Genomic DNA, 26,670 nt, shown 5'->3' with positions numbered 1-26,670 from the left:
ATTAGTTGAGCATACCAAACATATACACTCGCATTTGGTAAGGCTTTCGTAGAGGTTGTGTTAGTATTTCCATGAGCCTAGGGATGGTATGACAAGGCTTCTGCACTATGAACTTAAAAAACACTCTTGAGAGAACTAGACTTCATTTGTGGCCTTGGAAAATATATTAGTTGACAATACCAAACTTATACACACACATTTGATAACGCTTTCGTGGAGGTTGTGTTAGTGTTGCCATGGGTAGTTTTATAAGCCTAGTAATAGTTTGACGAGGTTTGTGCCCCGTAAACGTAAAAAAACCGTGCATGCGAATCCGACTAATCTCTTTTTGTGGCCTTTTGGAAATGTCTGTTGTGGGGCCGAAAGCATCTGAGAGGGAAAACGAGCCTAACACACACACACACACACACATACACACACACACACACACACACACACCAATTTTCGGACCGCAAGAAGACAACGGAACACACAGCAATAAAAACAAAAAAAGGTCCACCAAAACAAACCATCCACAAGAATCAGACAACAGCAACAACAACAACAGCAACAATACAACAGTTTCCCCGCAACACACAAACCCATTTCCCGCCCCACCGCGACGCAACACAGCAATCCAAGCGTCGCCAAAATCATAGAAAATCGCAACACACGAGCGAGACAAGACGAGAACCGATTTCCAAGCCACGCGGCAACACACCACTAATACATAAATCACGGCTCTCTCTCTCTCTCTCTCTCTCTCTCTCTCTCTCTCTCTCTCTCCCTCTCCCTCTTCCTCTCCCTCTCCCTCTCTTTCTCTCTCACCGCAAACGCATCTTGGAAAACCTGGACATCAAATCATAACAACACGCGACTCGTTCAGCGGAAATCCAGAAGAATACTCGAGGTGGTTTTCTCTTTACGGCCGCGGACAAATTGAGGGAAGGGAGGAAGAGAGGCGAGAGGGAAGGAGGGATGGAGAGAGGAGACGAAGGGAGGGAGAGAGAAAGGATGGAGAGAGGGAAGAAAAGAGAAGGTATTAAGGGAATGAGAGAAGGAACGAAGGAAGGAAGGAAGGGAGGGAAGAAAGGGATGTAAAGGGAAGGATTGAAAAGAAGGACAGAGAAGGGACGAAGGGGCGGAGGGAGGGTGAAGAGATGGGACGAAGGGAGGTAGAGAGAGTAGGGATGGAAGGAAGAAAGAAAAAAAAACGAAGGGAGGCAGAGAGAGAAGAAAGGAAGCAAACAGGAAGAGAAAGAAGATAAAGACGAGACAGGAAGTAAAGCAAGGCAGCGAAGAATATAAATAGAAGCGAAAAAGATGACTGCGATGTGGGGAAGAGGAATGAAAGAGGGAGAGAGGAAGTGAGGAGGAAGAACGAGTTAGAGAAGGAAATGAAAATAGGAACAAACGAATGGAGAAAGAGAGAAAGAGGGAAGGGGAGATAAATAAAGAAAATGCGAAGTGGGACATGAGGAAAGAGAAAAGAAGCGAAGGGAAGAAGAAGAACTTGTAAGAGGAAGGGAAGGTAAGAACAGAAGGAGGAGAAAGAAGAGAAATAGGGAAGAAGGGATGTGATATGATTATGGGAAAGCGATGCAGAATGTGAATGAAGGCAGAGAAGTGACGAGGGAAATAAGAAGAAAATGAAAAAAAAGAAAAACGAAAACAAGTCGAAGATGATACAAAGAAACGAATCAAGAAGCAAGAGAGGATAGATAAGTAAAGAAAAATAAAGGTAAAGAAGAATAGATAAAAGAAAATAAGAGCTAACAGAGGATGGGTAAGGAAAATATATATAAGAAAGAAAGAAAAAGAGAAATAGGGAAAGGATAGGAAGAATAAGTAAATGATAATAGAGGCAAATAGAAATAGATAAACAGAGAAAGAAGAATGAATAAAGGAAAACAGGGGTAGATGGAGGGAGAGAGAAGAGAAAGTAGATAGATAGATAAGCAGATATTTTTTTTTACAGTAGAGGAGACAGTTCAAGGGCGTAAAAAAAAAGAAAAACAATAATGAAAAAAAAAGAAAAAAAAAAGCCCTCTACTTACTGCTCCTGAATAGAGTAGAGAGGAATACAGATATGAGGTAGGAACAGAGGGAGGAAGAAGAGAAATGGAAACAGAAAGGACGTTGTATGATTATGGGAAAGCGAAGCAGAATGTGAATGGAGGAAGAGATAGGACGCGGGAAATAAAAAAAGAAAGGAGAGAAGGGAAGAGAAAAAGAATTGAATGAGGCAAAGAAGAAAGAATGGAGGTATGGAAGAATTGGAAAACAAAACAGGGAGAGGTAAGGAAGAACGAACAAAAGAAAATAGAGATGAGAAAGGAAGGATAAAGGGAATTAGAGAGGTAAAGAAGAATACGCGAAGGAAAATAGAGATAGGGAGGGAAGAATAAACGACGAAAAGAGAGAATAGGAAGATTAGGTAAAGGAAAATTGAGGTAAGAGAGGATGGATAAAGGAAGGTAAGAGGTAAGAAATGAGAGGTAAAGGAACATAGAGAGATAAAAAGAGGAATAAAGGGAGATAAGAGAGAGGTAAGGAAGGGTAAATGAAAATAGGGAAAGGTAAAGGAAGGCAAACGAATGAAAATAGAGGTAAGGAAGAATGGATAAAGGAAAGAGAGGGAGAGAAGAGAAAGGAATAGAGGGCAGAAAAGAGAACACAAAGGAGATATAAGAGATACTAAAGGGAGGAAAGAGAGAAGGGGATGATAGGAAAGATAGATAGATAGATAGATAAATAGATAAGAGAGAGGGGAAAAGATTGGAGAGAAGGAGAGGTCAATAAAGGAGGGGAAAGAGGAGTGAAAGGAAGAGGAGGAAAAGAACCGAGGGGAGAGGAAAAGAGAGAGAGAGAGAGAGAGAGAGAGAGAGAGAGAGAGAGAGAGAGAGAGAGAGAGAGAGAGAGAGAGAGAGAGAGAGAGAGAGAGAGAGAGAGAGAGAGAGAGAGAGAGAGAGAGAGAGAGAGAGAGAGAGAGAGAGAGAGAGAGAGAGAGAGAGAGAGAGAGAGAGAGAGAGAGAGAGAATGGAGGGGATGTGCTAAATCGAATACTGTTTTTTTGGTGGAGGTTAATCACGGAAGGAACACACACACACACACACACACACACACACACACACACACACACACACACACACACACACACACACACACACACACACGAACATGTAAGCACACACGTACACATACACACACACACAAAAAAAAAACGCACACGCACACAAACGATACAGTACAGTAAAATATGTACCTTGGTCTCCTTTCTACTCGTAAGCAGATATAACACATTCAGTACACACACACACACACACACACACACACACACACACACACACACACACACACACATAACATATCTACCTACATACATTTATCTAAGCGCGGTGGCTGAAAGGTTAGCGTTCGGGAGCAGCGTCTTGGAAGGTCCTGGTTCGAGTCCCACCCACCGCTGCAAGCTGACAATTTTCAGTCATCGCCGAATGCCCTAAGACTACCCACATGCTTTCCTGAAGACCACATGTTAACCCGAACTTCAGAACAGATTGCCTCATTAAAGGTGATAAAAATATGCTCCACCGGACAGTATGAGTCGAGAAAGATGGCGCCACTATAAAAAAAAATAACACTTGCCTGCCCCATAACAGACTGGACCCGACCACCAGGAAAGCTTACCGGTGCCATACGTTAAACTAAAAAAAAGAAACTAAAAAAAAACATACATACATACATTCAAACAGTGTGCCCGAATTCATACGTAGAAACATACAAAGATATATACGTTCATACATACACACCACACACGTCTGCCCCCCCCCCCCAAAAAAAAAAAAAAAAAAAAAAAGTTGCATACATCCATATTTAGTTGGAATTTTATACAGAATACTTTTTTGAGAGAGAGAGAGAGAGAGAGAGAGAGAGAGAGAGAGAGAGAGAGAGAGAGAGAGAGAGAGAGAGAGAGAGAGAGAGAGAGAGAGAGAGAGAGAGAGAGAGAAAATCGTAAAAAAATTGCAATGGAAATCACACTACCACCATCACAACTTTCCCTCTCCCCTTTCCTCTACTCCCCCAAACCACTACTCCCACCACCACCACCACCACCACCGAAGCCGCCGCCGCAACCACACACAACCTTGCAACAAACTAACAACGCCGAGGAGCAATAAATAAGCGGCTAATCTTCCCTGTAACTTGCCCGCGCGTAACATTATGACGCGAGGAAGAAAAAAGAAAATAAAAAAAGAAAAAAAAAACACCTTTGCAAATATAGCACTGCGGAGAGAGAGAAAAAAGGAGCGGGGGAAAAAAGTGTAAGAAAGGAGACACTAAGACTTACTAAAATATAATAGTTGTGTGATTAAATAGAGTGAGTTTGAGCTTGTTAGTGAGGTTGCAGTTAAAAGAACGTAGTAAAAGAAGATAATAAGAGAGAGGGAGTGGTAGTACATGTGTTAACGGGAAGAGAATGGGAAGAAGGAGAGGAGAGAAGGAAGGAAGGAAGGAAGGAAGGAAGGAAGGAAGAGATAAAAACAGCAGTGTCGTGTGTGTGTGTGTGTGTGTGTGTGTGTGTGTGTGTGTGTGTGTGTGTGTGTGTGTGTGTGTGTGTGTGTGTGTGTGTGTTAGGCGTTACTTTTATACCGCAATGCTACACGCTATGCCACACACACACACACACACACACACACACAGTCCATCACACGGGCAGCCATCCATAGAAAAACTCATACACTTCGTCCCTTCACATCTCTCTCTCTGTCACACACACACACACACACACACACACACACACGGTCCCCCACCACCCCTCCCCCCCCCACACGCACTCACACACACAATTATTTATTTTATGTGTTCAGTGGCCGTGAAAACTGTGCAAAGACTATGAAAATGAAAAACATATCACTGTGCTGCCCGGCGTGGCTTTGAGCAGGCAGGCGTGAGGGGGCGGGAGGGAGCGAGCGAGCGAGGGGGCGGGCGGGAGCGGGTGGGCAAGCGGGCGGGTGGGCGGAGGGTGGACTGGCTGGGTTCATTATCAGTGTGTGTGTGTGTGTGTGTGTGTGTGTGTGTGTGTGTGTGTGTGTGTGTGTGTGTGTGAATGGGTGATTGAATGAATGATATCTCGGTCAGTAGTGTTTGTCTGATTGTGTATGTTTGTGTTGTTTGCGCTTTTTTTTTGTTTTAATATTTTTTTTATTTCGTGTGTGTCATTTTTTTAGAGTAATGTTTGTGGGAGCGTACGTGTGTGTGTGTGTGTGTGTGTGTGTGTGTGTGTGTGTGTGTGTGTGTGTAAAGAACTTAATGGTTATGGCAGATTTGATGATGGTAGTGGTGGTGGTGGTGGTCGCGGTGGTGGTGGTGGTGGTGGTCGTGGTCGTGGTGGTAGTGGTGGTGGTAGTAGTAGCAGTATATGTAGTAGTATATGCAGCAGTGGTATATGTAGTAGTAGTAGTAGTAGTAGTAGCAGTGGTAGCAGTAGTAGTAGTAATAGTAGTAGTGGTAATGGTAGTAGCAGTAAAAGTAGAGGAAGCAGTAATAGTTGTAGTTGTAGTAGTAGTAGTAGTAGTAGTAGTGGTAGTAGTAGTACTAGTCATCACCGTAATCATCAAGAAAAACAACAACTAAAATAACTACTACTACTACTACTATAGCAATTGTGGTGGTGGCGGCGGTGGTAGTAGCGGTGGTGGTGGTGGTGGTAGTGGCGGTGTTGATGTCAGCGGTGGTGGTGGCGGCGACTGTAGCAATGCGGAACATATACCATAATCTAACACACACACACACACACACACACACACACACACACACACACACACACACACACACACACAATAAATCCCAGGCTACACATTGTTTTTTTTCCTTTACCTCACGTGACCGGCAGTAAATCCTTCCCCTCCCTTACCTTTTCCTTTTTCCTTTCACCTCCAGACCGAGTAATTCCCCTCCCTTTGTATCTCCCCTTTAATCCCCTTAGTTACCTGCTAATGGGGAGTTCGATTCCTTTCACGACCTGTTTTTTTTATTTTCTTAGTTTTTCTAATATATGTTTCTTTGGTATTATGATCATTAGAGGAAGATTTTTATTCCGTATTTTTTCGTGATTTCCAGTTCAATGATTTGTTTTCTCGTTTCTCTTCGTCTTTCCCTTTTCTCTAATATTTTTTTCCTGTTTTGATTACTACGTGCAGATTCTTTTACCGTTTTTTTTTTTTATAGTTTTTTCGCCTTTTCCCAGTTGTCTCCTGTATTTTCTTTTCCTTTTTTCTTTTTTTTCTCTCGTTTTGATAATTACAAGAACATTCTTTTACCGTTTTTCTTTTTTTTATAGTTTTTTCGCCTTTTCCCACTTGTGTCCTGTATTTTCTTTTCCTTTTTTCTTTTTTTCTCTCGTTTTGATAAGTACAAGAACATTCTTTTGCCGTTTTTCGTTCTCTTTTAGTTTATCACCTTTTTCCCCGTTGTTTCCTGTCTTTTCCGTTTTTTTCCCAGTTTTGATGATAACGGGCAGATACTTTTACCGTATTCCCGTTATTTTTTTTAGTTTTCATCTTTTTTCCCAGAAGTTTCCTGTTTTTTCCGTTTTTTTTATTTTGTTTTTTTCCCGTTTCCTTTTTTTTTTTTTGCTGCTTGCTACTTTTTCTTCCCTGTTTTTATAATTACAGGTAGAGCGAGCCCTGCTGTATATCATGTGGACGTCCGCCGCTACCGTCTGAGTATGGCCAATTACAGGTAGATTTTTTTTTAACCTGCATAATTTTTTTTTCGTTACATTTTTTACCCATTTTGATAATTAGAGGTAAGATTTTTTTTTTACCTGCGATATAATATTTTTGACTATTTTTTCCCCCGATTTGGATAATTAAAGGCGGATAATATTTTTTTTTCTATATGAGATGCATTTGAGTATTATATATCTTTTCTTTTAGTTCAAATTACTTTATCTATGACTGTGTATTTACATATTTTTCTTTTCCCCTCAAGTTCATTAATTTCTTCTTAGGATGAATAAATAATTACGGATTTTTGTACATACTTTCCGTCATCAAAGTTCAATTTAATATTTCTCTGATGGTGTAATTCCTTTTTTTTTTTTACTTTTTACTTTAACTGCAGTCGTGTAATTCCTTCTCTTCATTTTCTTTCCTCTTAAATTCATCCTTTTTCTTCTTTAGATGACAAGAATTACCGATTTTCTCCTCTTTCATTTTTATCATACTGTTCTTTTTCTCCACTTTTTTTCGGTTATTTTTTTTGGTCAGTGGTGGTAGTGGCGTGGAGGTGGTGGTGGCGGTGGTAGTGCGGCGGTGGTGGTGGTGGTGGTGGTGGTGTTGCGGCCGCGGCGGTGGTGATTTCCGTGTCTCAGGTGCACGGCTCAGGTAGATTAGGTAGTTAATTACAGAGCAGAACCTTACCTGTATACCTGTCTTCCTTGCTGCTGCTGCTGTTGTTGCTGTTGTTGTTGTTGGTGGTGGTGGTGGTGAAGATGGTGTGTATGTGTGTGTGTGTGTGTGTGTGTAACAGTAGTAGTAGTAGTAGTAGTGATGGTGGTGGTATATGGTAGTAGTAGTAGTAGTAGTAGTAAAAGTGGTGGTAGTGGTGCTGATTATAGTGGTGGTAGAGGTAAAATACCACCACCACCACCACCAACTACAACAACAACAACAACAATAATGACAACAGCTGCAGTGGGTAGCATAAGTAGTAACTAAGGCGAGTCAGGGGCGGCCATAATGTTGGTTGAATCACCACAATTCTCACCTGGAGTGGTAGAGCGGCAACCTCAGATGTGGCGATGGTGGTGATAGTGGTTGCGGTTGCGGTGGTAATGTTGGTAAGGTCAGGTCGTTCGCCGATGTTTGTTGTTCCTCTTCGTCTTCGGCTCCATCATCGGCGGTTTCTGGAAGGGCGAACATTTGTCATCGTTAGCATAATCTTCCGCCTCAATTAACGGTTACCTGCACAACGCCATAGAGGGAAATTACAGGTATGAAGAGAGTAACTGATGTAGTGGATAGGGGTGGTGGTGGTGGTGGTGCTGGTAGTAGTAGTAGTAGTAGTAGTAGTAGTAGTAGTAGTAGTAGTAGTAGTAGTAGTAGCAGTAGCAGTAGTAGTAGTAGGAAGAGGAGGAGGAGGAGGAGGAGGAGGAGGATTGGAGGAGGAGGAGGATTGGAGGAGGAGGAGGAGACGGAGGAGGAGCAACATAAATAGTAGTAGATAATGAAGAAGAAGAAAAGGAAGAAGAAGAAAAGAAGAAGAAAAGGAAGAAGAAAAAGAAGAAGAAAAAAAAGAAGATGAATAAAAAGAAGAAGAAAAGAAGATAAAGAAAATAGAAAAGATAAAAATAATTGAAGTAGTTGTAGTAGTAGTAGTAGTAGTACAAATAATAGTAGAAGTAGATAACAACAACAATATTAATAACAACAACAATAATAATAATAATAATAATAATAATAATAATAATAATAATAATAATAATAATAATAATAATAATAATAATAATAATAATAATAATAATAATAGTAATAATAATGGCAATGGCGCGTCCCAACCGACATAATCGTATAGCCTTTCCAGCAGCCAGTCAGGCGTGACATCAAACAACCCTCATCCACAGCTATTAACCACCATTAAAACCACAATTTGCATCCACAGAAACCGCAACCACCACCACCACAACCAACAACAACAATCTTTAATACTACCACTACAACCACCCACTATAACACTATTACCAACACTACAACTAACCAAAACTACAGCTTCCAACACTGCAACTACTACTACTACTACTACTACTACTACTTTCACGTCTATCTCAAAACACACACATCTACACACACACACACACACAGATAGATAGATAGATAGATACACATGCTCCCTCTCTCGTGGTCCGCTTAACAGGGCCGTACAAGAAACGTATGTATTTCTATATCAAGATAAGTGCGTAATTACATTCACGTCGGCGTAACTCTGTGCCAACGAGACGGGGAAGGAACATCTTGCACCGGGGAACAGAAGGGAGACGGGGAAGGAAAGGGACGAGAAGGGAAGGGAAAGGAAGGGAAGGGAAGGGAAGGGAAGGTAATGGAAGGGATGGGAAAGGAAGGGAAGGGAAGGGAAGGGAAGGTAAGGGAAGGGAGGGGAAGGTAATGGATGGGAAGGGAAGGGAAGGGAGGGGAAGGCGAAGGAAGGGAAGAAGGGAGGAGAGAGGACTAGGGAAACGATAAGGATTAGGAGGAGGAAGGGAAGAAAAGAGAGGGAAGGGAATGGAGGGGAACGGAACGGAAGGGAGGGGAAAGGAAGGGAATGTAATGGAAGGAAAGGAAAGGAAAGGGAAGGGAAAGGAATGGAAGGGAAGGGAGGGGAATGACAGGGAAGGGAGGGGAATGAAAGGGAAGGGAGGGGAATGAAAGGGAAGGGAGGGGAATGAAAGGGAAGGGAGGGGAATGGATGGAAAGGAAGGGGAAGGAAAGGGAAGGGAAAGGAAGGGAAGAAGGAAGGAAAGAGGACTAGGGAAACGAGAAGAGGACTAGGAGGAAGAAGGGAAGAAAAAGAAGATTGAGGAAGCAGGAGAAGAAATAAGAGAAGAGGGGAGATAGTGAAGTAGAAAGTGGAGATAGACAAAGGGAAGAAGGAAGAGAGGATTAGGAAAACGAGAAAAGGAATAGGAGGAAGGGAAGAAAAGAGAGATAAGAGGAAGCAGAAGAAATAAAAGAAAAAGAAGAGAAGAGAGGAAATGAAAGAGAAGAGGAAAGAGAAGATAAAGAGAAAGGAATGTGTTGAAGAAGAAAAGATAGGGATGAGGGAGTGGGAGAGGGAGGTAGAGAAGAAGAAGAAAGGAAGAAGGGAGAGAAATGGAGAAGCAGGGAATTGAACAGAATGAGGAAGGAGAGAAAAGAGGAATGGAGAAGCGGAAGAAGGAAAGAAAAAAAGGAAAGGGAAAAAGGGACAGAAATCAAGGAAATGGGAAAAGGATGAGGAAGAGAAGAGGAGAGACGAAAAGAAAGATGGAGAAGAAAATGTAGAAAAAGGATGGCGAGGAGACAAAAATAAAGAAGAGGAGAAGGGAATAGGGAAAATACGAAGAAAGGAATAAGGAAGTGGGGAAGTGAAGAGGATTTAGAAAGGAAAGAGGGAGAAGAAAATAAAGAAAAGGAAGGAGAGGACAAATAAAGAAGAGGGGAAGGGAAAAGAGAAAATACGAGGAGAGGAATAAGGAAGTGGGGAAGAGAAGAAAATAAGGAGAAGAAACGAGAGGGAGAAGAAAACATAGAAAAGGAAGGAGAGGGAACAGAAATAAAAAAAAGAGGGGAAGGGAATAGGGAAAATAGGAAGAGAGGAATAAGGAAGTAGGGAAGAGAAGAAGATAAGAAAGGAAAAAGGGGAATAAAATAGGGAAATGGGGAAGGGAATAACGTGAGGAAGAGAAGGGAAGGAAGAGGCATGAGAAAAAGGGGAAGGAAACAGAAGAGGAAGAGAAGAGAGAGAAATACAGGAAAGAGGAAAGATGTAAGAAAAGGAATGGAAGGAAGAGATATTAAAAGCAAGGGAAGGAAACAGAGGAGAGGAAGGGGAGAGGGGAGAGAGAACAAGTGGAGAAGGGAAGGAAGAGGTATGGAAAAAAGGAGAAGGAAATAGTAGAGGAATAGAAGAGAGAGAAATAGAGGAAAGAGGAAAGATGTAAGAAAAAGTAAGGTAAGGAAGAGATATTAAAAGGAAGAGAAGGAAACACAGGAGAGGAAGGGGAGAGGGGAGAGAGAACGAGTGGAGAAGAGAAGGGAATAGGAATGAGAAAAAAGAGAAATGAAGGAGCGGGAGACGAGAGCAGAGAAGACGAAGGAGGGAAAGAGGAAACAGGATAAAAGGAAAGGATATAGGAAGAAAGGAAGGGAGGAAAGGAATGGGGGAGTGGGAGGAGATAGAGAAGGAAAGAGATGGAATAGATAAAAGGAAGGGGATGTGGAAGAGGAATGGGGGAGTTTATTTATACATAGGAAGCAGCTCAAGGGCAAAAAAAAAAAAAAAAGGGATATTGGGTAAATTCAAGGGAAAAAAAAAAAGAGAGAGAGAGAGAGAGATTGGGTGAGTTCAAGGGAAAAAAATAGAGATTGGGTAAGTTCAAGGAAAAAAAAATAGAGACTGGGTAAGAGAAGGGAAGCTAGCAAGGAGAGAAAAAATGGGAGAGGGGAAGGGATGCGATTGAAGGGGAGAGGAAAACTTAGGAAGGGAATATCTTGGTCAGGGGAGATGAAGGGAAGCTAGCAAGGAGAGAAAAAATGGGAGAGGGGAAGGGATGCGATTGAAGGGGAGAGGAAAACTTAGGAAGGGAATATCTTGGTCAGTGGAGGTCAAGGGAAGGAGGAAGGAGAAGGGATGCAAATGAAGGGAAAAAGAAAGCTTAGGAAGGGAAGATCTTGGGCAGGAGAAGTGAAGGGAGGCTGAGAAGGCTGAAAAGGTTGGGGGAGCAGAAGGGATGCGAAATGAAGGGAAGAGGAATGCTGAGGAAGGGAACTTATTAGGATTGTAAGGAGGAGAACAAAAAGGGAATTGTGAACCATGAGAAGCGATTATCTTGGAATGGCAAAGGGAGGAGAAGGGAAACGAAGGAAGAGAAGGGGAGGTAATGGAAGGGGGAGAGAAGGAGAATAAGGAACAGTAAGATGATGAAATTGATTTGGCTTTGTAAGAGAAGGGAAACGAAGGAAGAGAAGGGGAGGTAATGGAAGGGAGAGAGAAGGAGAATAAGGAACAGAAAGATGATGAAATTGATTTGACTTTGGAAGAGAAGGAAAACGAAGGAAAAGAAAAGGAGGTACTGAGAGGGAAAGAGTTAGGAGAATAAGGAAGAAAGCGATGATGGATGTCTTGAAATGGAGAGGAAAAATGAAATGAGGAAAATGAAGAAAGGAAGGGAGTTACTGTATAAATTCCCATAAAAAAGAAAGATAATGCAAGAAAGAGTAAAGGAAAGGAAGAAGAGAGGTTATGCGACAAGGCAAAAAGAGAGAGAAAAAAAAGAAAGATTGATATGACATAAACACGATTGCATGTGTGTGTGTGTGTGTGTGTGTGAGAGAGAGAGAGAGAGAGAGAGAGAGAGAGAGAGAGAGAGAGAGAGAGAGAGAGAGAGAGAGAGAGAGAGAGAGAGAGAGAGAGAGAGAGAGAGAGAGAGAGAGAGAGAGAGAGAGAGAGAGAGAGAGAGAGAGAGTAGGAAAGAAGGAAAAGGAAGAAATGTAAAGGAAAAATGAAAATATAGGGAAAGAATGAAAATACAGGGAAAGAAGAGAAGGGGGAGAGAAAGTAGGAGAGGAGGAGAAAGAATGAACGCAATAGGATAGATGGAAAAATGGAGAAAGAAACAGAGGAAGAAAGGAAGAGGAAAAGAGGAATGGAGAAACAAAAGGTATAGGGGTGCAAGGAAAGGAATTAGGAAGAGGGAAAAGGGAAAGAAAGGAAGGAGCGCAATAGGAAAGATGGAAAGATGGAGAAAGAAACGGACAGAGGAAGGGGGGAAGGAGGAGAGGTATAGGGGAACAAGAAAAGGAATTAGGAAGAGGGGAAAGAGAGAGAAAGGAGGAGAGGAAGAGGGGAAAGAGAGAGAAAGGAGGAGAGGAAGAGCTAAAGCAGATGGAAGGTAATACAGCAGATGGGGATGGAAGGACTGCAATGGGAAGATGGAAATATGGGACAAAGCCGATTGCGGAGAACGAGAAGAGGAGGATAAAAGGAGATGACTGCGGGAGATGAATATGAGATACGACCCACGTGAAGGAGAGGAAGGAGAGAGGAGAGAGAGAGAGAGAGAGAAAGGAAAGTGGAGAGAACGATGTAGGAGGTGAGAAAGGCAAAAGGAGAGAAGAGTGTAAGAGAAAGATAGACAGAGAGAAAAAGAAGAAAGATATGAAAAAGTGGAGAAACGTGACAGCATAGTGAAGTAGAAGAAAACGGGAGAACTTGAAATGAGGGAAAGAAGGAGGAAGGGAGAGGAGAGAACAGAAAAGAGAAGTATAGAAGATGATTTTGGGAGATGAATATGAGAAATGAGACATGTGAAAAGACGAGAGAGAGAGAGAGAGAGGAGGGAAAGGAAACCGAATAGGAGAAAGATTTGAGAGGAACGTAAGAGAATAGCAAAAGAAGAGGAGAAGAATGTAACAGAAAGGTAGACAGAAAGAAGAGAAATGAAGAAACGTAAAAAGTGGAAGAAAGTTAGAGAAAGGAAAGAAGTAACGAGAGAACTTAAAATGGTGGGGATGAAGATGAAGAAAAGTGAAGAGAAAAGGAAAAATAAAAAAGAAGAGATTGAAAGAAAAAAATGCACGAAATAAAAATAAAAAAACTAAAAAAAAGAAAAAAGTAGAATAAAGGAAATCAAGATAGATGCAATAAATGAGAGAGAGAGAGAGAGAGAGAGAGAGAGAGAGAGAGAGAGAGAGAGAGAGAGAGAGAGAGAGAGAGAGAGAGAGAGAGAGAGAGAGAGAGAGAGAGAGAGAGAGAGAGAGAGAGAGAGAGAGAGAGAGAGAGAGAGAGAGGCCAGCTGAGGGGAAAACAGTGCCTAAGGGAGCATTTGGGGAGGAACAAAAGGTTGGGGAGGAAAGGGGAGGAAAGGGAGGCATCTTTTGACCTTTTCCTCCTTTTCCTGGTGTGTGTGTGTGTGTGTGTGTGTGTGTGTGTGTGTGTACGTCTGCATAAATAAGTCCTTGAATAAATGCATGAGTCCAAGTAGAATGGATGTACGCATGAATGAATTTATGTGCGTGTGTGTGTGTGTGTGTGTGTGTGTGTGTGTGTGTGTGTGTGTGTGTGTGTGTGTGTGTGTGTGTGTGTGTGTGTGTGTTCCATTATATTGCATCCGTACAAATGCATCCCCATTAACCATTCCTCTTCCTCCTCTGCCTCCTCCTCTTCGTCGTCCTCCTCCTCCTCCTCCTACTCCTCCAGATAATACGAGGCAGACCTGAGGGACCGGATTCTGTTACCTCCACACGATCCGAATGTGTGTGTGTGTGTGTGTGTGTGTGTGTGTGTGTGTGTGTGTGTGTGTGTGTGTGTTACCTAATACGACTTTAGCTAAGAACATTGAACAAGGTAACAAAGGTATATATACAGGTAAACGCGAATAAGTGAGAAAGAAAAACACACAAGAAAAACTCTACGCTCAGGAACACTCACATTTCACTAACTTGCAGGCTAGAAAAGACATAGCCGGTATTATAAAACTCTTTCGCTTCTCACATTAGCTATTTCTAAAGGTCAAAGAGGGGGTCACTCGGGTTCTAATGAGTGTTTCTTTAGGTTCACGGTACAGAAAAAGGGTCAAACTACCATCAGGCTCATAAAACAACTCCTGGAAATGCCCAAAACTCCTTCGAAAGCCTTGTCAAATGTATTCTTGGGCGATGGAATGTATTAAAATGCGACCCATAATCGTCTAGAAGGACACAAAACAAAACAAACGAACCATGACAAACTACTAAAAGGTGGGAAATGATATGATTGAAAAATAAGGTCAATAATTACTCTAACCAATCATCATCTCAAGGATAGAGAGCATTAACGAGCCTTTTCACGTTATTCCTAGCCATTGCATCTTCATCTGTTGTTCTCTTTCTTTACAACTCTCCCTCAAGTTCATTTCTCTACCTTACTCGTTATCTCCCTCTGTTCTTTTCCCTCAATTCATGTTCGCCTCATCTTCTATTCTTTCCCATCTTTCCATTCCCATCCCGTCTTTCCACTTTACTCCTCCTCTCCTTTAATCTTCTTCCTCTAATAAATGTTCACCAAAATGTTATAATTGGGCATCTGTCTTCTATTCTTTACACCATAACCTTCCATATGTTCTATTTGTCCTATCTGTTCATTTGTCTGCCATTTTCTTTCTTTTCCACGGTCTTGTAATTTGTTCCTTATCATCTATTTCTTTTCCACTTCACCTCATGTCTATCTTTCTACCTTATTTATTCTCTACCTCGGTTTTCCTTCTTCAATAAGTGCTCGAAAGGGTCTTGTATTAACCTCATCTTCAGTTCTCATCACACGATCGGACTCTCTCAATTTTACTTTCTTTTCACCTCCTCAATACACTCCACGCCTTTTCCCCCTCCCTTTCTCATTTATTTTATCCTCTCCACCCGGCTTGTTCACTGTTCAACATTTTCATCTCCTCTCTTTTCAGCTTCCTCGCCTCTCGCTACATTTAACCATTAATTGACAACAGCATCAGCTTTCCCAATCCATATTTCACCATTTTCAGCGTTCCTTCTATTTCTCTTTCTTGTGTAGTTCCTATTGGTTTCTCTTTCTTTTTTCTTTCCTTTTATTTTTAACCGTCAACAATAGCAGTTTTTCCATTCTCCGTATTTACATTTTCATCTTCGGTCTTTCCTTATTTTGTTGTTTTTATTCTCTTTCTCTTTTCTTCTCCTTTTCTTCCATCTTCAATCATTCACAATTATGGCTTTTCCATCGTCCAGCCTTAAATTTTCATCTCTCTCCCCCTTTTTTCTTTTTCCATTCTCCGTATTTATATTTTCATCTTCGCCCTTTCCTTCTCTTCTTGTTTTCATTCTCTTCGTCATTCCTTCTCCTTTCCTTTCATCTTCAACCACTCATAACAACGGCTTTTCCATAGTCCAGCTTTAAATTTTCATCTCTCTTCCCCTCTTTTCTTCTCTTCTTTCTTTCTTCTGTCCCTTTCCTTTTCTTTTCCATTCTTTTTTCCTTCCATATTTAACCATTATCAACAGCGACTTTTTCTAATGTCCATCTTTACGTTTTCATCTTCTCTCTTTCCTTCAATTTTTTATTTTATTTATCTTCATTACTTCCTCGTTTATTCTTCCTTTTTTTCTATTTTTCCTTTCTCTTTCTTTCCATCTTTAACCATTAACAACAGAGACTTTTTCTACTGTCCATCTTTACGTTTTCATCTCTTCTCTTCCCTTCAATTTCGTCTCTTTCATTTCTTTTCATTACTTCCTCCTTTATTCTTCCTCTGTTATTCTATTTTTCCTTTCTCCTTCTTTAACAGCTTACAACACCGACTTTCCCTTTGTTCATTTCTAACATTCTCGTGTCTCCTTTCTCCTTCTTTTTTCTTTCGTTTTCTTTTTCTCTTCCTATTCCTTTTTTTTTTACCTCCCTTTTCCTTCCATTCTAATCATTTATACCCGCTTGTCTTATTGTCATTTCTTCTCTTTCCTCCTCCTCCTCCTCCTCCTCCTTCCTCTTTCGTGCCTTCATCATCATCATCATCATCATACCACCAACACAAACAACCATTACCACTACATCAGCTGATAATACAAGAATCACTAACGCTGGTTTTAGAATCACGAGGGTTTAGAATCTTTAATATTTTCATGGAAGGTTCAAGGCAGATGGTTTGTGTGTGTGTGTGTGTGTGTGTGTGTGTGTGTGTGTGTGTGTGTGTGTGTGTGTGTGTGTGTGTGTGTGTTATTCATGCTAAGCCTAGTTGGCCTCTTGAATTCTTAAGTACCTTGGATTATAATGCTGCTCCTCCTCCTCCTCCTCCTCCTCCTCCTCTTCTTCCTCTTCCGCCTTTCGCCACCACCACCACCACCACCACCACCATCACTATCTCCTCCTCCTCCTCTCCTTCCTCCTTTCACCACCACAACCATCTCCTCCTCCTCCTCCTCCTCCTCCTCCTCCTCGTTCTCTTCCTCTTCATCTCACTCACTCTTTCTCCTCCATTTGCTTCCATTACTTCCCACAATTCCTTTCATTCTTCCTTTCTTCTTCCTCCTTTTCCTCCCCTCCTCCTCCTCCTCCTCCTCCGCCCTTTTCTTTTTCCTATCTTCTTTTTCTTCTTCTTCTTTTAACTCCCCCACTCTTTTCTTCCTCTTCATCTCACCTGCTCTTTCTCTTCATTTCCTTGCAGTTATTCCCACAATCCTTTTCATTCTTCCTTTCACCTCCATTCTCCTCCTCCACTATTTTCTTTTCTTCCACCGTTTCTTTCTCCTATCGGTGCGAGATGGCGTCACAAACGAAGCCAGCGAACGGTAATAACAGAGCCTAAGAGCGTGTCGAACCTTCCTCGAACACGGTAAACGCGACAACGAACAGCGCGTGAAGACAAGGCCAACCCGAAGCCGTTTTCCTACACATACGAACAAAAAACGAGGGCAAAACGCAATATTGGTTCCCTGACAGACGCGATCGGTGTGCTGACCCAGGACAGACTCGAGAACAGACACATGGCCATAATCATAAATAGAGACTCCATTTCTGTGTTCACGGCCGAAAAGAAGGAGTCTGGCTTCGACCACTCACTTAAGTACCAGAAGGGGTCGGTCGAGTCATTACTACATCGCTTGGTTTTGTTTTAATGCTCGATTAATGACAACACGGCACTAGCACACTTATATGAAAGCAAATCAAGCGTCTTCGAATTGTGGTGGTAGTAGTAGTAGTAGTAGTAGTAGTAGTAGTAGTAATGGTAGTAGTGATGGTGGTGGTTGTAGTAGTAATAGTATAGTAGCGGTAAGAGTAACAGTATTAGCAACAGCAGCAGCAGTAGTAGAAATAGTAGTCGAAGTAGTAGCAGGAGTAAGAGGCTGCTGGCGCTACAGACAATCTAAAAAAAGTAGTAGTGGCAGTAGTAGTAGTAGTAGTAGTAGTAGTAGTAGTAGTAGTAGTAGTAGTAGTAGTAGTAGTAGTAGTAGTAGTAGTAGTAGTAGTAGTAGTAGTAGTAGTAGTAGTAGTAGTAGTAGTAGTAGAAGTAGTAGTAGTAGTAGAATTATAACCACGGTCAACATTCGCGTGGTGGTGATGGTGGTGGAGGTATTTTTTAGTAGCTATTCCTTCTCCTCGCCTTCCTAGACTCACTCCTCGTCTTAACCTTTTGCTGCTCTCTCTCTCCCCGTCCAGGTGTTGCGGCCTCGATAAAACACCTTCCCGCCTCACCTGCTGCTGACACTTTTAAAGACCCGGCTCTCTGTGGGCTATGACATTTCCCTTTCCTATGTACTCTCTCTCTCTCTCTCTCTCTCTCTCTCTCTCTCTCTCTCTCTCTCTCTCTCTCTCTCTCTCTCTCTCTCTCTCTCTCCCTTCCTTTCCGGTAACCTGTCCTCTTCTATCCTACCTTTCCTTTACCCAAACCCCTTTCTCCTTCTCTCCCTCATTCCCACCTACCTTCCTTTCTCCCTTCTATCCTTCCTTCCTCCCTCTCTCGGTTAGTCCCTCTCTCTCCCTTCTCCCTTTCCTCTCTCCTATACTTCCTCATTTCCACCTCTTTCCCTTCCTCCTCCATTCTCTACTTCTCTTCCTTATTCAATCTCCTTCCTCCTCTCTCCCCTTCCTCCCTATCTCCCTTTCCCTTTTCCCTACTTCCTCATTTCCACCTCCTTCCTTCTCTCCCTCCCCTACTTCCTTATTCCGTCTCCTCCCTCTCCCCTCCCTTCTCTACCTGTCCTCCTATATACGACAAATGGGAGTGAGGGAGCGGCTATGTCCGTCTCTCCCCTCGGCGGGATGCTGTTGAGGGGATTAGAGGGGAGGAGGTGAGCGTGGAAAGACAGCCAAGGGGAGGGAGGCGGCGATGAGAGATTGGATATGGGAAAGACAGTGGACGGGCGATGGCAGCGGCGATGGCGGTGGTGGTGATTGCTCGTGTAGGGAAAGAAGAAAGGAAGTAAGGAAGGAAAAGAATGTTAGGAAGATGGGAAGAGATGGGTGGAAGATGGGAAGGAAGGAAGGAAGAGCAGACTGGAAGATGGGAAGGAAGGAAGAGATTGGTTGAAGATGGGAAGGAAGGAAGGAAGAGATGGGTGGAAGATGGGAAGGAAGGAAGAAAGAGATGGGTGGAATATGGGAAGGAAGGAAGGAAGAGATGGGTGGAAGACGGGAAGGAAGGAAGGAAGAGCAGACTGGAAGATGGGAAGGAAGAAGGAGATGGGTGGACAATGGGAAGGAAGGAAGGAAGAGATGGGTGGAAGATGGGAAGGAAGGAAGGAAGAAATGGGTGGAAGATGGGAAGGAAGGAAGGAGAAGAATTGTGGTAAAATGAAAGGAAGGAGGAAAAGGGTGGAGATAGATAGGAGGCAGAGGAGGAGGAAGAGAAAAAAAGTATGAAGAGGAAAAGGAGGTAAAGAAGGAAGGAAGAATGAGAAGGCTGAAAGATGGGAAGGGAAGGAAAAGAAGGGTGGAAATATAAAAGGTAGGAAAGAAAGGGTGAAGATGGATAAGAGGAGGAGGAAGAATAAAGAAAGGGAAAAGGTGGTGAAGATAATAAATGATAAGAGGAAGAAAGAGAAAGAAAAGGGGAAAAGGGGAGGAAGAAACAGGTGAAAACAGGTAGAAGAAAGAGGAAGGGAGAAGATAGCGAAGGAGAGAGGAGGGAAGGAGGGAAGAGAATGAAGGAATAGGGAAAAAAAGAGGAATAAAAATGGAGAATCGAAAAAATGATGCATGTAGATGAGGGGAAAAATAAAGAGAGGGAAGGAGAAGAGGAAGGAGGAAAAGAATGAAAATGGGAAGGCTGTGAGTATCGGAAGGAGAATGAAGATAAAGATAATAAAGAGGGGGAGAAGGAGAGCATGGAAGAAGATAGGCGAGGAGAGGGAGATGACGATGGGAGATTGGATATGGGAAAGAGAGAGCCGGGCAGTGGTGGTGGTGGTGATGGTGGTGGAAGAAATATGGAAAAGAAGAAAGACGAAAAATGAAGAGAAGATGTAAAGGAATGAAAAGAGAAAAAGATAATGAAGAAAGAGAAGAAAGAAAAAAAAGTAAAGAAGGAATAAGGGATGAAAGAGAATGGCTAAGAGGTGAAAGTGAACAAGATAGAATGATAGACAGACAGATAGATAGAAAAAGACAAATAGATAGATAGATAGATAGAGAGGGAGAAAGTGACAAAAAAACAACAAAGAAACAACAACAACAAAAACTGGTCACAAGAAACAAGCAACACACAAGTGAAGGACGAGACGCCATTAGATATACAGATAAAGAAAGAGAAAAAGACCCGTAGACACGACGAGCAGGAGGAGGAGGAGGAGGAGGAGGAGGAGGAGGAGAAAGGAAGGAACAGACGAGGAAAAGAAAACGAGAAAACGAAAAAGAAAAAAGTACAGAAAAGAAGAAAAAGAAGAAAAAAGATGATGATGATGATGATGATGATGACAAAGAAAAAGAAGTAAAGAAGTTGAGGAAGAGATGACGATGATGATAATGATGATGATGATGATGATGATGATGATGATGATGGAGGTGATGATAATGATTATGCACAAAAAGAAAGGAAAGATGCAAAGAAAGAATGAAAGAAAAAAAACTAGAAGGCAAGCCCATCTCCATAATCATAGGAGGAGGAGGAGTAGGAGGAGGAGGAGGAAGAGGAGGAGGCGGAAGAAGGGAGATGAGAAAAAAATAAATAAAAAGAAAGATGAAGGTGGAGGAGAAAGATAAAAATGAGTAGGAGGAGAAGGAAGACGAGGAAGAGGAACAGAGAAAGATGGATTAAGGAAGACGAAAGAAAGAGGAGGAGGAGGAAGAGGAGAAGAAATAAATAAAAAAAACAAGATAAGAAATAAGGAAAAACAAAAAAAACGAAAGGAGGAGGAGAAGGAAAAGAAAGGAATGAAGAAACGGAATAGAAGAGGCAAGAGGAGAAGAAGGAAGGAGGAAAAAAATGATAAAAGAGGAAAAATAAGAAAAAATAGCAGACTGAAGAATGACAGGACAAAAAAAAAGGAAAAAAAAGGAAAAGAAGAAAAGTACAACAACAACCCCCTACCCCCCTTTACCCCCCCCCATCACCCCCCCCCCACTACTCCACCTGATCAGCGTACACACTCTAAAAGGCGAATCGAAAAAGAAAAAAGAAAAACGACAAAAAAAAAGAAAGAGGAAGAAAGAAAGGAAGAAAAAAAGGCGAGGCGGAGGGAAGGCAAAAGAGGGAGAAGGAAAAAGTGAAGCATTGTGAGCGGCAAGAAGCGAGGACGGGACGGGACAAAGGAGGAGGAGGAGGAGGAGGAGGAGGAGGAGGAGGAGGGACAATGTACGTACTGGGAAAACAAGAGCGTGTGTGTGTGTGTGTGTGTGTGTGTGTGTGTGTGTGTGTGTGTTAGGAAGAACTCGTATATATAGAGAGAGGTTGAATGTGTGTTTTTGTGTTTGATTGTGTGTGTGTGTGTGTGTGTGTGTGTGTGTGTGTGTGTGTGTGTGTGTGTGTGTGTGTTCCGGCAATGAGGCGCCAAAAGCCTTCATTAAAACAACAAAAAAACAAAAAAAAGGGAAAACAAGTCTCATTTCCACCCTTACGACATACCACCACCACCACCACCACAACAACAACAACAACAACATCATTAGAACTTACATCACCATCCCAAACAACTTGAATTACCACCATTATTTTTATCATCATCACTTCTACTTGCACCATAATCATCATCATCATCATAATTACCACCACCATCATCACCACAATCACCACCACCATCACCAGAAGTAAGACCAGTCACCATCACCACCATAACCACCACTACCACTATCTATTAACTAACTATTCATCTCCACAACCATAATATACCACATGCTTCTACTACTACAACTACTACAACTACTATTACTACTACAACAACTACTTCTACTACTACTACTACTTCTACTACTACCACTATTACTACAACTACTACCACTATTACTACAAACTTCCTTTCCTTTCAGTAAGTAGAGCTATTAACATTTTTCGAGACCCAGCCTCTCTCTCTCTCTCTCTCTCTCTCTCTCTCCCCGTCCATCTAATCAAATAATTTAAAAAAGCACGGGGGTAATTTTTTACATCTTCCCTACTCGGATATATAAAACTCATTCAAGCGTTTATCTGAAAAAATACCGAGGCCTGTACACACACACACACACACACACACACACACACACACACACACACACACACTCACGAACACGGACAAGCTGATGCGCCTCTAACTTTTCTTGCTCCTTATCCTTCTTCTTCCTCCTCCTCCTCCTCCTCCTCCTCCTCCTCCAAAGAATTACGTTTAGTGTCCCAACATGTCCACGAAGCCACCAGGATCAGAAATTTCTCTCTCTCTCTCTCTCTCTCTCTCTCTCTCTCTCTCTCTCTCTCTCTCTCTCAGCTCGACGTGCCTTTGCTTTTCTTTCTCTCAGTTTTACCTTTAACCCCTCCTCCTCCTCCTCCTCCTCCTCCTTCAATCTTCTCCTCCAGACAAGAGGGACAAGACAAAAAAAAAAAAAAAAAAAAAAATCTCTCTCGTTCCCTGTTCCTCGTTTTCTTCGGAGGTGAAAAAGAAAACGGGAGTCGCCTTTTATATCGTAGAGCTTAGAAAAAATGGTCTCTCTCTTTTAGCATACGAAGGGAAGATGTGAAGATGGAAGTATTGATGGGCGGACACACGTTGAGGGAGGAAGGGAGGGAGGGAGGGAGTGGGGGGTAGAGAGGAAAGGTAAATGGGGGAGAGGGGAATAAGAGTGGCGTAGAGAAGGAAAGGTAAAAACAGGGAGATAAAGCGTTTGGAGGGAGGAATGGAAACAAGAAAGGAAAGAAGGAAGATACAAAGTTTGGTAAAGAGAAAAATGGTTGGGAGAGAGGAGGAGGAAGGGGGATAAGGAAGGGTAGAGATTTGTAGATAGGTATATGGACAGAAAGAAAAGTGGGAGTCTGGTGGAAGGAATGGGAGGAAGGGAGGAGGGAAGGAAGAGAAGGAAAGGAGAAAGCTTGGTAGATAGACAGATACAGAAAAAAAGGGTAGGAGGGATGGAATGAAGGAGGGAAAGAAGAAAGGAAAAAACCTTCATAGAGAGACAAAGAAAGATATATAGAGGGAAGGAAGGAGAAGAGGAAGAGGAGAAAAAGCTCGATAGATAGACAGATAGAAGGGTAGGAGGGATGGAAGGAAGGAGGGAAAGAAGAAAGGCAAAAGCTTCTTAGGTAGGCAAAAAAAAAAGGAAGGAGGAAGGGAGGGAAGGAAGAAAAAGAGGAGGAGGAGAAAAAAGTTTGGTAGGTAGATGTACAGACAAGGATAGAAGGAAAAACAGGAAAAATAAAGGAAAGGAGGGAGAATAGAGGGAAAGAAGGAGGAACAAGAACAGGTGAATAAATGGATTAACAGACAAGATAACTGAAAGAAAGACAGACAGACAAAAATTGATGACAAACGGACACATCTATATATGGAAACAAAGAAAAAAAAACGAAAAATAAACAGATGAGAGAGAGAGAGAGAGAGAGAGAGAGAGAGAGAGAGAGAGAGAGAGAGAGAGAGAGAGAGAGAGAGAGAGAGAGAGAGAGAGAGAGAGAGAGAGAGAGAGAGAGAGAGAGAGAGAGAGAGAGAGAGAGAGAGAGAGAGAAAGTTTGGAAAGTTTCGTTTAATCGGCGCAGAAAAGAAGAAAAATAAAGGAAAAAAAGAAAAAATAAATATATGGTGAGAGCGAGAGAGAGAGAGAGAGAGAGAGAGAGAGAGAGAGAGAGAGAGAGAGAGAGAGAGAGAGAGAGAGAGAGAGAGAGAGAGAACCTTTCCCCTTTCTCCTGAGGGGTTTTCTGCACCTTCCGTATGTCTCCCTCGGCTCCGTTATCCCCCCCTCCCTTCTACATCTCTCTCCCTTCCTCCCTCCTTCCCTCTCCCCTGCTTCCTCCTTTCTACCTCTCCCTCACTTCCTGACTCTAGCAACGGCCTTGTACGCTCTCTTCCTCTTCCTTCCTGTCTTATCCATTTTATTCCTTTACATCCAACAGTTTATATAATTTTCTTTGCATCTATATTTACTTTTTCTTTCTTTCCTTCGTTCTTCAAATATTCAATCAAAAAAAGGAGATCCATTCACATTCACTTCTTCCGTATGTCTCCCTCGATGTCCCTTATCCCTCCCTCTTCTCCTCTTCCTCTCTCCTTCCCTCTCCCTGTTTCCTCCTTTCCTCCTCTCCCTCCCTTCCTCACTCTAGCAACGGCCTCGTACACTCTTCATCCTCCTTCCTATTTTAACTATTTTATTATTTTGCATCCATTATTTATCTCATTCCCTCACATCTTTATTCACTTATCGCGTTGTTTCATTCTTCAAATATTCAAATAATCACTCATATCCAAATCCACTTCCTATTTCTCTTTCTTTCTTTCTTTCTTTAATTCTTTCTTCCTTTCTTTTTTCATTCTTTCTTTCTTCTCTTCCCCCTTTCCCTTTCTCTCTTTCTCTCTCATCTCTCACATTTTATCTTCAATCACTTTTCTTTCTTTCATTTTTTTTATTATATTCCCATTCACAACCTTCATATTATTTTTTTTTATCCCTTTCTGTACATTTGTCTTCCTTTTAAAATTTATAACTTTACTTTAAAACCTTCGTATTTCCTTTCATTCTCTTTTTTTCGTTTATCTGTTTTTTTTCCGATTTTTTTTATATATTTTGTTTTCATATATGGATGTGTCCGTTTGTCGTCATTTTGTTTCTATCTGTCTTTCTTCATCTTAATATTCATCTTCATTTCATCCTCTTCTGTTCATCATTTCTCTTTCATTTCTCTTCACTCACTTCTTATCTTACTTTTTCTTATATTCGCTTCTTTCCTCCTCCTCCTCCTCCTCTCTCTCTCTTCTCTTCTATTCCCAACCTCCTTTCCATCTCTTTTCATCCACTCAGCTCTCAATTTTCTCCTTCCTTTATCATATTTCCATCAACTTTATATATTTAGGGGAGGCGGTGGCTGAACGGATAGCGAGACGGCCCCGCGTTCAGGAGGACGCGAGTTCAATCTCCGACCGGTGCCACCAAGCTGGGATTTTTCAGCCGCCGCCGAGTGGCTTAAAACTACCCACATGCTGTCAAGAAAACCACCTATCAACCCGGACTCTAGATTCTAGTATTAAAGATGAGCTCCGGGAGGGCAGCATGAGCCAATGCAAGATGGCGCCACTATAAACACTTGCCTGCGCCAGAACGGGCTGGGCCGACCATCAGGCCCCACCGGGAAGAAGCCTTGGACCGACCATCAGAAGCCTACCGACGCAATAGGCCAAGACGTAAAAAAAATAAAAATAAAAATAAATAAATAAATAAATAAATAAAAAAAATCCTCCCTCTCCTCCTCTTCCATTCCAGTCTTCATCCGTGTCCCGTCCCTCCCCCTTTTATCCACTCTCCTCTCTCCCTCCGTCATCATACTAAGCCTTCTATTCACTCGCAACTCTCGTATTCTATTTCTCTTCTTTACATTTATCTCCATTTTTTGCTGACAATTCTCATTCGCTCATCCACGTTTATCCCTCACTTCCATTCTGCCTCTCTCTCCTCTTTTATTCTCTCTCTCTCTCTCTCTCTCTCTCTCTCTCTCTCATAACCTTCCTTTCGGCCTATCTCTCCCTTTCTGCATTCCTTCCTCCCTTCCTCCCATCCCTCCCTCCCTCTCTAGGTCCGTTCGCTCCTTCCTCCTTCCTTCTCTTCCTCTTCTCCTCCCTTCCTTCCTCCTTCCTTCCGCTTTCTCTCCCTCCCTCCCTCCTCCCCTTGTGCCTCCATGATCAAGTACCATTCAAGTATTTTGGAGAATATCAACTAGAGATATTGATCCTCTCTCTCTCTCTCTCTCTCTCTCTCTCTCTCTGTGACTGTCTGCTTTGTTGTCTGTTTGCTGTATGTATGTTTGTCTGTCTGTATTTCTTTTTTTTTATTTCCATCTCTGTCTTTTCTCTCTATATTTTTTTCTCTTCTTTTTCTTTTCTTTTTTTTTCTTTCTTTTTCTTTTCGTCTTCTATTTATTTATTTTCTTCTTATTGTCTTTCTTTTCCTTTATTATTTTTTCCTTCTTGCTACTTTTCTTTCTTTTCTTTCCCCCCCTACTCTCTCTCTCTCTCTCTCTCTCTCTCTCTCTCTCTCTCTCTCTCTCTCTCTCTCTCTCTCTCCTTTGTTTTCCGTATAATTCAAAGTTTTCTGAGAGTTATTTCCCACAAGCTCCGGAGCCTCGCGTTCAACTTGGCTTTCAAAGTTTGCTCGGGAAGGATTTGCTGCCATAAAGTCTGCTTAGAGAGAGAGAAAAAAAACTCCCAGCGGAAAATAGCCTCTCTTCACTTCTTTTAATGCAATTCTCTCTCTCTCTCTCTCTCTCTCTCTCTCCAAGCGTGATCTTTTCTTCCAGGAATTAACTTTTTCAGTGGAATGGGAGTTTATTTTCATCACAGCAAGAGAAAAGACTCCCACGACTACTACAACTACTGCTACTACTACCACTACTACTACTACTACAACAACAACAACAAAAACACACCTACTACTATTAAAACTACTATCACTACTATCACTGCAAGAATTACTACTACTCCTACAACTATTATCTACTATCTTTTTTACTACTACTGCTACTATTACTATTGCTACTACTAACGATAAAACTAATACTACTATACTACTATTTATATCATTACTACCACTAATAATAATGATAAAGGCAAGAATAAACAGCATACTAATTCCAGTCAGGAGGAACAGATCAATCGCGTATTTCCCGAACCAACCAAAAAAAAAAATAATTGAGGCAAAGAGGTCGGAGGGAAGGTTCACTCATTTTTTTCCCTCTCTCCACAAGCTCCCTTTTTTCCCCTCCCTCCGTCCGCAGCCTTCCTAAAAACCTCAAGTGAATACCGGGCGAGCCAATTACCCGTACCCGTCATTAAT

General features: G+C 42.0%; 1 protein-coding gene across 7 annotated transcripts in view; it reads right to left on the bottom strand.

Moving 5' to 3' along the window:
- Positions 1-26,670, bottom strand: part of LOC127009023 (cell adhesion molecule Dscam2-like) — a 147,701-nt gene that overhangs the window by 74,556 nt on the left and 46,475 nt on the right. For all 7 annotated transcript variants that reach the window (XM_050881615.1, XM_050881621.1, XM_050881616.1 and 4 more), the window contains exon 3: positions 7,750-7,888. In XM_050881615.1, coding sequence (XP_050737572.1) covers positions 7,750-7,888 — 139 coding nt within the window. The remainder of the gene's footprint in view (positions 1-7,749; positions 7,889-26,670) is intronic.

Source organism: Eriocheir sinensis, chromosome 39, assembly GCF_024679095.1.
Source record: "Eriocheir sinensis breed Jianghai 21 chromosome 39, ASM2467909v1, whole genome shotgun sequence".
Taxonomy (NCBI): domain Eukaryota; kingdom Metazoa; phylum Arthropoda; class Malacostraca; order Decapoda; family Varunidae; genus Eriocheir; species Eriocheir sinensis.
Note: the sequence above shows the minus strand (reverse complement) of the source record. Positions and strands in the feature narration are given on the sequence as shown.